At 41.1% G+C, this 12,627-nt stretch overlaps 1 protein-coding gene across 1 annotated transcript in view; it reads left to right on the top strand.

The window, feature by feature from the left end:
- The first annotated feature begins 3,141 nt into the window (after window positions 1-3,141).
- Window positions 3,142-12,627, top strand: part of LOC126100214 (protein takeout-like) — a 61,928-nt gene continuing 52,442 nt past the window's right edge. Inside the window, exon 1 of the mRNA XM_049910776.1 lies at window positions 3,142-3,295. Coding sequence (XP_049766733.1) covers window positions 3,232-3,295 — 64 coding nt within the window. The 5' untranslated portion in view covers window positions 3,142-3,231. The remainder of the gene's footprint in view (window positions 3,296-12,627) is intronic.

Here is a 12,627-nt window from a genome sequence, read left to right as displayed (position 1 = left end):
GTCGTCGTTGGTCCCGTTCTCGCAGGATATTTTTTCGTCCGCAGCGTCATCGAGGATTGGACGTTTTACCGGATTCCTGATATTTACTGTACAGTCGTGAAATGGTCGGATGGGATAATCCCCAACTTATGGCTACCTCGAAGGTACTGTGTCCCATCGCTTGCGCGCCGACTGCAACACCACGTTGAAACTCATTTAAATCTTGATAACCTAATGTATGAAGCAGTAACCGACCTAACAATTGTGCCGGACACTTCAAGTCTCACATATGCGTTGCTAACCGCAGCGCCGTATTCTGCTTGTTTGCATCACTCTGTATTTGAATACGCATGCCTATAACAGCTTCATTGGCGCTTGAGTGCAAAATACCGTGAAAATAGTTTATAATCTGAACTGACTGCAACACTAAACCAAATATGGATATTTTCATGATGTGCATTTCCTGTGCTTGCAGTACACAAATGAAAAACGTAAACCAGCAAGTCGATGAACTGTCACTGACAGATTTTATTTTTCTGAATTATTCCCTTAAATGCACTTTTTTTGACGCTTGCTTCGTTAACGAAGGCACAGTATTTCGGTTTATGCCAGTTTAAGAGATTCTGTAAGCCTTGAGGACTACATACGAAATTACTCGACGAGTATTGGGCTCTGTCGCCGTTGGTCCCGTTCTTGCGGGATCTTTTTCCGGCCGCAGCGATATCAGAGATTTGACGTTTTAGCGGATTCTTAAAATGGTCGTAAGAGAAAATACCCACTTCATCGCTAGCTCGCACGTGCACCGACTGTAACACCACGTTCAAACTCACTTAAATCTTCATAACCTCCCACTGTAGCAGCAGTAACCTATCTAACAACTGCGCGAGACATTTGTTGTCTGATGCAGGCGTTTCCGACCGCAGCGTCGTTTTCTGCCTGTTTACATATATATGTATTTGAATTCACATGATTATACCAGTTTCTTTGGCGCTTCAGTGTATATGGCGATTCACTGATCGTAGGATGTAGAGGCTTATCTCACGAGGGGTAAGATAGATACTGCCTACAGGAAAATTAAAGAGACCTTTGGAGAAAGGAGAACCACTTGCGTGAATATCAAGAACTCAGATGGAAACCCAGTTATAAGCAAAGAAGGGAAAGCAGAAAGGTGGAAGGAGTATATAGAGGGTCTATACAAGGGCGATGTATTTGAAGACAATATTATGGAAATGAAAGAGGATGTAGATGAAGATGAAATGGGAGATATGATACTGCGTGAAGGGTTTGACAGAGCACTTGAAGACCTGAGTCGAAACAAGGCCAACGCAGTAGAAAACATTCCATTAGAACTACTGACAGCATTGGCAGAGCCAGTCCTGACAAAACTCTACCATCTGGTGAGCAAGATGTATGAGGCAGGCGAAATATCCTCAGACTTCAGGAAGAATATAATAATTCCAATCCTAAAGAAAGCAGGTGTCGACAGATGTGAAAATTAATAAATCGCAGCTGCAAAATAGTAACGCGAATTCTTTACAGGCGAATGGAAAAACTGATAGAAGCCGACCTCGTGGAAGATCAGTTTGGATTCCGTAGAAATGTTGGAATACGTGAGGCAATACTGACCCTACGACTTATCTTAGAAGAAAGATTAAAGAAAGGCAAACCTACGTTTCTAGCATTTGTAGACTTAGAGAAAGCTTTTGACAATGTTGATTGGAGTACTCTTTCAAATTCTGAACGTGGCAGGGGTAAAATACAGGGAGCGAAAGGCTATTTACAATTTGTGCAGAAAGCAGATGTCAGTTATCAGGGTCGAGGGGCATGAAATGGAAGCAGCGGTTGGGAAGGGAGTGAGACAGGGTTGTAGCGTGTCCCCGATGTTATTCAATCTGTATATTGAGCAAGCAGTAAAGGAAACAAAAGAAAAATTCGGAGTAGGCATTAAAATCCACGGAGAAGAAATAAAAACTTTGAGGTTCGCCGATGACATTGTAATTCTGTCATAGACAGCAAAGGACTTGGAAGAGCAGTTGAACGGAATGGACAGTGTCTTGAAAGGAGGGTGTAAGATGAACATCAACAAAAGCAAAACGAGGACAATGGAATGTAGTCGAATAAGTGGGGTGATGCTGAGGGAATTAGATTAGGAAATGAGACACTTAAAGTAGTGAAGGAGTTTTGCTATTTGGGGAGCAAAATAACTGATGATGGTCGAAGTAGAGAGGATATAAAATGTAGACTGGCAATAGCAAGGAAAGCGTTTCTGAAGAAGAAAAATTTGTTAACATCGAGTATATATTTAAATGTCAGGAAGTTGTTTCTGGAAGTATTTGTATGGAGTGTAACCATGTATGGAAGTGAAACATGGACGATAAATAGCTTAGACAAGAAGAGAATAGAAGCTTTCGAAATGTGGTGCTACAGAAGAATGCTGAAGATTAGATGGGTAGATCACATAACTAAAGAGGAGGTATTGAATAGAATTTGGGAGAAGAGGAGTTTGTGGCACAACTTGACTAGAAGAAAGGATCGCTTGGTAGGACACGTTCTGAGGCATCAAGGGGTCACCAATTTAGTATTGGAGGGCACCGTGGAAGGTAAAAATCGTAGAGGGAGACCAAGAGATGAATACAGTAAGCAGATTCAGAAGGATGTAGGCTGCAGTAGGTACTGGGAGACGAAGAAGCTTGCACAGGATAGAGTAGCATGGAGAGCTGCATGAAACCAGTCTCAGGACTGAAGACCACAAGAACAACTACAACAACAACCAGCAGTAAACGGTGTGCTTACCCATTTGGACTTCTTTAATTCAATAAAACGAATTCTGAAAATATTGGACATCTTCATCTTCGGCAATTGGCAATTAAATTATATCCTCGCCTGTATCCCAAATCGTTCGGAGCTTGCTGTTTGGTTCAGTGTTGTTCTTCACTTATCTAGTGCCGAGCGTGCCGTGTCTCCTGCACGAAGCAATCATCTTCGTAGCAAATGAAACCGGGATTCAACAGAGGCTGCAGGGATCTGGTACCTGTAGCCAACAGACTGGTGCTGGCTCACCTCCAGCTTCGTATCTGCACTTTCGTCTACAAGTTGTGCGAAATCGTAGCCTTGATGCGACTTCGCGGCGACCGGTTACTCTGGGGTTCCGCAACGACCTTGAGAGCGAACCTTTAAGAACTAGGGACCGACCTGGCTTCTCCGCCACACGTCCTCCGGCTCCAGAGACATCACGTCGCAGTTCCAGCCACCATGGGGTCCTCACCGCTGCCGCTTGTGCTGCTGCTCGTCGCCTTCGCCGTTGCCGCCCAGCTGCGTGAGTGCTTACCGTGCTTGCCCGAAAAAGTCAGAGACTGCCGAGGTGCAGCCGCGTGGCGTTCTGAGCTGAGGAGACTTGTCCACTTTCACGTCACTACTGCCGTGACCAACAGCCAACAGCCAACATGGTCTCCATTACCGTCGTTTTCATTTATCGTGGATGCGTACAACTGATGCTATTGCCCTTCTAAATTGAAAGTGTTTTTTTCATTTGGTGACCAGTGACCGACGGGATTCCTTCAACTGTAGCAAATATTAGGGCTTCTCCCCGTTTAATTCACGTATACAGTTCGAGAAGAAATATTGTCTAAAAGCCTTAATACGCCCATCGCGAGGCTTAGAGGAGTGATGCGCAGAGGACAGTACTGTATTCTCAGAATTCCCAAATAAAGTTGATTCTTGAATCTTACTAAGGGACTGACGAGACTGTTAGTGTCCAGCTGCGTGCGTTTGCCAGTTCAGTTCTTTCAGCATCTCCGTGACGCTGAATCATTTTGTAGACTGGCTCATAAGATGGTAATAATATAGTAGCAAATTAGTTTTGGATTACCTGAAACTATATTATCAGCTTTGATCGCACGAAACAAATATGGCCACGACTTCAGTGATGCAAATATAAGTTAAAATGTAAAAATCACTGCTGTGTGCATGTACATCTGTATGATTACTCTGAAACCAACAATTAAGTTCCTGGTAGGGTGTTCATCGAACAAGGTTCAAGCTATTTCCCTACCGTTCCACTCTCGAACAACGTGCGGAAAAAGCGAGTGCTAAAAACATTCTGCGCGAGCACAGGTTTATCTTATTTGTTATGGTGATCATTTCTTCCTATTTAGTTTGGCAGCCAACAAAACATTTTCATCCTCTGAGGAGAAAGTTGCTGATTGGAATTTTGATGCGAAAACGTCTTTGCTTTATCGGCTGACATCCCAGGTCGCGTATCATATCCGAAGCTTTCTCTCTCCTATTTCGCGATAGCGCAAAACGAACTGACCTTCACTGAACTCTTTGAATGTCCTCCATCAGTCCTATGTGATGCGTATTCCACACCTCACAGCAATACTTCAAAAGAGACGGACGAACGTATTGTAGGTAGTCTCTTTAGTAGATCCGTTGCCTTTTCTAAGTGTTCTGTCAATGAATCACAGTCTTTGGATTCCTTTCCGCACAGCTTATCAGTGTGATCGTTTCCGCTGAAGTAACTCGTAATTCTAATATCTAAGTAATTTGTATATTTTACAGCCTTTATATTTGTGTGATTCATCATGTAGCCGGAATCTAGCGTATTCCTTCTATGACTCGTGTGGAAAACTTCACAGATTTTGTTATTTAGAGTTAATTTCCACTTTACGCACCATGCAGATATCTTGTCAAAATCATTTTTTCGTTAGCTTTGATCGTGAGATGACTTTACAAGACAATACATGACAGCATCACTGGAAAACAGTCTCAGAGGTATTCTAAGGTTGTCATGTAGATCATGAGCAACAGACGGCTTGTAACGCTTCCTTGCGGAACTCCATATATTGCTTCTGATTTACTAGATAATGTTTCATCGGTTACTACGAATTGTGACCTTTCTGATGGGAAATCACGAAGCCAATGCCAATTGAGTCGACAGTCCATAACACGCACTTTGATTAGAAGTGTCTTATGAGGAACGGTGTCAAAAGCCTTCTGGAAATCTAAAATCATGAAGTTAGTTTGACATCCCCTGCTGATAGCACTCATTAACTCCTGAGAGTAAAAGTCTAACTGTGCTTCACAAGAACGATAGTTTTAGAATTCGTATTCACTCCTTGTCCACAATCGTTTTCTTCGAAGCAATTCGCAATGTTCACACAAAGAGTATGTTTCAAAATCCTACCGAAAATCGACGTTGGCGAAATGTGTCTGCAATTCAGAGGACTACTCCTATTTTCTTTCTTGGGTACTGCGGTGGTTTTTGCAACTTTACAATCTATAAGTTTCATATGATTGTTAAGTAAAGAGCTAATGTGTCAGTATACACCGAAAGGAAATCGACTAGAATACAATCTGATTTAACCTGCTTCGCTACACCAAGGATATCTACATCTTAGTTACTCCTGTTGGAAGTTGTTCTGGAATATTTACTTCGTCTTCTTTGCTGAAGGAATTTCGGAAGACCACATTTAGTAACTCTGTCGTAGTGGTACTGTCTTTAGTAACATCGTCATTGTCATAGCACGGTGAAAGTATCGACTGCGTCTTGGCGCAGGTGTAATTTACATTCGATCAGAATCTCTTTGGATTTCCTGCCACATTTGTATTTGAAAGAATATCGCATTGAAGATCGCGCTGAATTTCGGGCTCGTGTAAAACTGTACCGATCTTGGTGGATCTGCCTTCTTTTAAACTTGGCATGCTTCTTTCATTGCTTCTGCTACAGAGTTCTGACCTGTTTTGTGTACCATGTGGGATCAGCCATGTGGGATCAGATGGGCACACAGCGACCGAAATCTAGATCTGCAATAAACATTATTTGTGGGTGACTGCTGCACGCTTAATTACTATATATATAATAACTTACATTTACTAAATTGAAGATGGGCACAGAGCGACCGAAATCTAGATCTGCAATAAACATTATTTGTGGGTGATTGCTGCACGCTTAATTACTAGAAATTATATACCTTTACTCTCTGCCTAAATAACACCGGCGCCAAATAATACGGTAAACGCCCGACCCAATGACACTGAATGACCAATGAATCTCGTTTAAACACACTTTCTGCCACAGTCGACAGCAGGTGGAACGGTTAAGATGTGATAACACCCTAATAATATGATGTTTTTACTAACTCGCTGTCTAAGCACCTGTAATAGAGCTTTCGGAATCTCAAACAACTCAGAAATATGCTAGAATGACTACCTGTTGCCACAGCTAACAGCTGTGACTTGAAATGCTACTTCCTCGCTCGCACCAAAATAATTCAATACAAGACCAGTAATTCTATTCAGACTATGTGCCACTAGCCTCAATGTTGCTTTTGTCTATGGGAGGCGACTTAAGACACACACATATGCGCACATTCACACTGACATGAAAGCAAATATTATATAAAAATACTAGGGTAGATAAACTGGACTCTACTGAATTGACGTGTGTTAATATATGCAGGGTGTCTTTTTCTGTATAGGACTAAGAGTGTGTAAACCGAAGTGAATTATCTACTTGTGTTGGTCAAGTGGTATGTTAAGATACAATTTAAATAAAGACTGCAACAGGGACTATATATAGAAATATTAATACTGTTGCATGTGACACCGTGTCATATCAGTCATGTTCTGTTTTTGTTAAAGATAAGTATTTGTCCAGACTATGGCATTAATTATTTACATTAATCATCTGGAAACTACAATGTAACAGAATGTTGAAATGGCAAAATTTTTGTTCTATTTAGCACTTTACAATTAAACATATATGTTTTCACAGTCCACAAAAGCAGCGTGACCATAGCATTTAAATGTTGAAAATTTAATTTTGAGAGGAAAATGTTTGGCGTAACTATTATTCTTTCGCGTAACTGTTGTTAATCTTGATGGTCTTTTACTAATGTAACATCAGTTAATGTACGCGCAGAAAGTCTGCTTTGAGATAAATGTTCATGAAGATGCAGAAAATAATGTCTGCCGTCAAGATGAATCATTATCATTTTTTTGGATACATCTGGAACGCCGCTTTTCGAGCTGAGAAACACTGGTGCCATCGCATGGCAGACGTTCGATGACCCACGGGAGGAAGACAATATGGCACGATGCTATCTTGTCAACGAATGAATTAATTTTAAAAAATTGCAAATAATACCCACTGCCGCTCCGATGACATTCTCGTCTACGAATTCTAATTGTCAAAACCTTTTAAATCCTAGTTTGGGTCTACAATGTGCCGGGGGTTGAAATATACACATTATTTCATGCAAATAGCTGTGGATGGTCGTGTAATGATATATTTAAAAGACGTGTCCTCACTTTATTAATATTTCACTTTCAAAGCTAATTCACACTTCAGGCCTCATGTAAAGTAAATTAACGACAGCCAATCTATTCATAGCTCCCCTCTTTTGATTACTAGATAACCGATAATAGCCACTTTTCGCAACACCGTCCGTATTACCGCTGTAGTTTCCAGTCCCTCCTCTACCAAAATAAAGCTGACACCTGTTCAATAGACTATCTCGGCGAGTTCACAGTGTACTCGAGTTTTCAACTGATGAATATTTCTTCTCGTACGTTCACTGTCTTGGTAAAGTTCTAATCTTCTGTGTCGATCTGCTGTCAAATTCTATGGTCTAGAAACTTGCCTCTTCCATTTTATTCTCTTGTGATTTTCCCCTCTTTCGAATCCTCTTCCTCATCGCAAATATTTAAGCCGTATTTTTTCTTGAAACTCCTGCAATCACTGCAACAGTGTAGCTATGACGGCTTTTTGGGGAATACTTGCGTCCCGCGTGTTTCTATGTATTGAAATTGCTTTCTCCGTGTTATCTTCTGACTTTCACCAAAAAGAAAACTGCCTATCTTCCTAGGAAATAGCCACTCTTTTCACAGATTAAACGATAAGTCTTCATCCATCCATTATCACTTTACCGAGTCCCAGCACCAACTAAATCAGTTCTCTTGCCACGTCCTCCTAAACAAAATTTAGTACAGATAAAACTTTTTCTACTGGACTAAAGCAAAATTTTCTGCATAAAAGTTGCACAAAATTAAAGTTATTCTGAACATTACTAGAAATGTACAGGATATGTTAAATTTAGTTCACACATAGGTAAAAATAAAAGGTGAATTATAGATGTACGAAATATATGCAGTAACCATTAAAATGAATTGTGCTGTTCTGTGGCCGAGAAAATAACACTTCTAGTCGCAAGAGTGTTTTGTCAGCTACCTCCGTTGCATTTCATTTCATTTTATAAGCATTTCATCAACGCACTTCAGTCCGTCAACTACCATGGAGCCTACTGCATTTTTTTCATATCCTTATAAATTGTTACATCCGGATATCTACATGAGCTTACTGATTCCAATTTTGACTCTTTTGTACTGTAATAATAGAGCACTAATTTTGTCGTTTTGTAAAATGCAATTTTTCACGTTTATGAACATTCAAAGGAAGTTGTCTCTCTTTGCACCACTTTCCATTCAGATCAACATCTGACTGAATATTTCTGCAGCTTTTTCAGACAGTATTTCATTAAAGAAAACTACATCAGATAGGTAAAGTCTGTGATAACTTTGGTACTGACTAGACCAATGGTTCCAAAATTTTCTGAGAGCATAGTCCCTGAGCGTAAGCAGATATCAGCTAGTGTCCTCCGTCCTTCTTCTCACATAATCAGCGTTACCGGCTTAGTAAAGTTTACAATGAAAAAGAATTCCCTTCGAACACTTACTTTTAAAATGACAGATGACAAATGATAATTAATTTTTGTAGGTGATTAGCAACTCTCATGTGCATCGCGAGTCCTAATACTCGTAAATGAAAGCTAAGTGTCGACATTGAGGGTAGAACTTACTAGAAAACATGTTTCTTCTATGCCAGTCCTCTCCCTACCGATTTCCTACATTCTCATTTAAACCAATCAAGTTGACATGTGTGCACTATACTTACAACTTTTAAATCACATGGTTACTGGGATCCTTACTTCTGAAAAGATAGAAACTGCAAGTCTTCTGACATATCGCTAATGCCTTGTGCCTGACTACCACAACCACTTCCAATAATAATAATAATGATAGTAGTAATAAAAACCGTAGGAGCAGTGCCAAAATATTTTAGTTTATATTGACAGAATATCCATCTGGAAACTACAAAAATTCTCATTACTAGGATATCAAGAATTATCTGTGGATACATCACGCAGTACCGGGTGCTTGGCTAGTGTCCAGCATAACAAACTCATTAAAGGTGTTTTTTGTTAAAAATACGAAAATATCACGAAAATTGTCAGTGTTAGAAAATATAACAAGGACAGATAGAAATCTGCTCATCAAGTGACGGCAGAAAAAAGCAACTACAAAAGATGTGGCTATGCACAAGTCTTCGGAGCCAGTGGCTATTTCTTTTGGCAGGAGGTTCTAAACGAAAAAAGTATAACAATAAAACTGTATAGGCGCTATAAAAGTGTACCCCAGCCATTACATGGTTACTGTTGTTTAGTTTAGTTATGTCATGATCTGTAGATCATTTTCACGATTGTTTTATAGATATGATGTGGAACAAGTCAGGTTACAAGATATATGTATCAACACATGAATACTGCTAATATTAATTTTACTGAAAATTTTAGTCCTACATATGCAATTTTTTTTTACAAGTTTTGAAGCAGAAACTCAGGAAAATAGCGGGTAGGTCGGGGAAGAATGCCAGTGTGCACTCGGTGTGCTTGCCGGGGGGTCTCGTCCGTAATGTGGAGGAGGCCCTTCCGGCAGCTATTGAACGCACTGGGTGTGACCGGCTGCAGATAGTAGCACATGTCGGAACGAATGACGCCTGCCGCTTGGGTTCGGAGGCCATCCTTGGTTCCTTCCGGCGGCTGGCTGATTTGGTGAAGACAACCAGCATCGCACGCGGAGTGCAAGCTGAGCTTAATATCTGCAGCATAGTGCCCAGAGTCGATCGCGGTCCTCTGGTTTGGAGCCGTGTGGAGGGTCTAAACCAGAGGCTCAGACGACTCTGCGACTATAATGGTTGCAAATTCATCGACCTCCGTTATTGGGTGGAGAACTGTAGGGCCCCCCTAGACAGGTCAGGCGTGCACTACACACCGGAAGCAGCTACTAGGGTAGCAGAGTACGTGTGGCGTGCACACGGGGATTTTTTAGGTTAGAGGGACCCCCCCTTGGGCGAAACGATAAAATACCTGACGGCTTACCAGAGAGGACATTATCATCGTTGATAAAGAACGTCCGTCCTCAGAGACCAAAAACAGGAAAAGTTAACGTAATATTGGTAAACTGCAGGAGTATCCAGGGCAAGGTTCCTGAATTAGTATCTCTTATTGAAGGAAATAGTGCGCATATAGTATTAGGAACGGAAAGTTGGTTAAAACCGGAAGTGAACAGTAACGAAATCCTAGACACAGAATGGAATATATACCGCAAGGATAGGATAAACGCCAATGGTGGAGGAGTATTTATAGCAGTAAAGAATTCAATAATATCCAGTGAAGTTATTAGCGAATGCGAATGTGAAATAATCTGGGTTAAGCTAAGTATCAAGGGTGGGTCAGATATGATAGTCGGATGCTTCTATAGACCACCTCCATCAGCAACCGTAGTAGTTGAGCGCCTCAGAGAGAACCTGCAGAACGTCGTGAAGAAGTTTCGTGATCATACTATTGTAATAGGGGGAGACTTCAATCTACCAGGTATAGAATGGGATAGTCACACAATCAGAACTGGAGCCAGGGACAGAGACTCTTGTGACATTATCCTGACTGCCTTGTCCGAGAATTACTTCGAGCAGATAGTTAGAGAACCAACTCGTGAAGCTAACGTTTTAGACCTCATAGCAACAAATAGACCGGAACTTTTCGACTCCGTGAATGTAGAAGAGGGTATCAGTGATCATAAGTCAGTGGTTGCATCAATGACTACAAGTGTAATAAGAAATGCCAAGAAAGGAAGGAAAATATATTTGCTTAACAAGAGTGATAGGGCACAAATCGCAGAATATCTGAGTGACCACCATCAAACGTTCATTTCTGAGGAAGAGGATGTGGAACAGAAATGGAATAAATTCAGAAACATCGTCCAGTACGCCTTAGATAAGTTCGTACCGACTAAGGTCCAAAGCGAGGGGAAAGATCCACCGTGGTATAACAATCATGTACGAAAGGTACTACGGAAACAAAGAAAGCTTCATCATAGGTTTAAGAGTAGTCGAATCATAGCTGATAAGGAAAAGCTGAACGAAGCGAAAAAGAGCGTAAAGAGAGCAATGAGAGAAGCATTCAACGAATTCGAACATAAAACATTGGCAAACAATCTAAACAAGAACCCTAAAAAGTTTTGGTCATATGTAAAATCGGTAAGCGGATCTAAATCCCCTATTCAGTCACTCGTTGACCACGATGGCACCGAAACAGAGGACGACCGAAGAAAGGCAGAAATACTGAATTCAGTGTTCCGAAACTGTTTCACTGCGGAAAATCGTAACACGGTCCCTGACTTCAGCCGTCGCACGGACGCCAAAATGGAAAATATTGAAATAAACGATATCGGAATTGAAAAACAACTGCTATCACTTAGTAGCGGAAAAGCATCCGGACCAGACGAGGTACCCTTAAGATTCTACAGTGATTATGCTAAAGAACTTGCCCCCTTTCTATCAGCAATTTATCGTAGATCGCTGGAAGAACGTAAAGTACCTAGCGACTGGAGGAAAGCGCAGGTCGTTCCCATTTTCAAGAAGGGTCATAAATCAGATGCGAATAATTATAGCCCTATTTCGCTTACGTCAATCTGTTGTAGAGTAATGGAACATGTTTTGTGTTCTCGTATTATGACGTTCTTAGATAATACAAATCTCCTTCATCATAACCAACATGGATTCCGCAAACAGAGATCATGTGAAACTCAGCTCGCCCTATTTGCCCAAGAAATTCACAGTGCCGTAGACACTGGCGAGCAGATTGATGCCGTATTCCTGGACTTCAGGAAGGCATTTGATACGGTTCCGCACTTACGTTTAGTGAAAAAAATACGAGCTTACGGAATATCGGACCAGGTTTGTGATTGGATTCAGGATTTCCTAGAAGAAAGAACACAACATGTCATTCTTAACGGTTCAAAATCTGCAGATGTAGAGGTAATTTCGGGAGTACCGCAAGGAAGCGTGATAGGACCTTTATTGTTTACAATATACATAAATGACTTAGTTGACAACATCGGTGGCTCCGTGAGGCTATTTGCAGATGACACGGTTGTCTACAAGAAAGTAGCAACATCAGAAGACTCGTACGTACTCCAGGAAGACCTGCAGAGGATTAATGCATGGTGCGACAGCTGGCAGCTTTCCCTAAACGTAGATAAATGTAATATAATGCGCATACATAGGGGCAGAAATCCATTCCAGTACGATTATGCCATAGGTGGTAAATCATTGGAAGCGGTAACGACCGTAAAATACTTAGGAGTTACTATCCGGAGCGATCTGAAGTGGAATGATCACATAAAACAAATAGTGGGAAAAGCAGGCGCCAGGTTGAGATTCATAGGAAGAATTCTAAGAAAATGTGACTCATCGACGAAAGAAGTAGCTTACAAAACGCTTGTTCGTCCGATTCTTGAGTATTGCTCATC

This window comes from Schistocerca cancellata, chromosome 9 (assembly GCF_023864275.1).
Source record: "Schistocerca cancellata isolate TAMUIC-IGC-003103 chromosome 9, iqSchCanc2.1, whole genome shotgun sequence".
Classification (NCBI taxonomy): domain Eukaryota; kingdom Metazoa; phylum Arthropoda; class Insecta; order Orthoptera; family Acrididae; genus Schistocerca; species Schistocerca cancellata.
The sequence above is the reverse complement of the archived record's forward strand: the minus strand, read 5'-3'. Positions and strand labels throughout refer to the sequence as shown.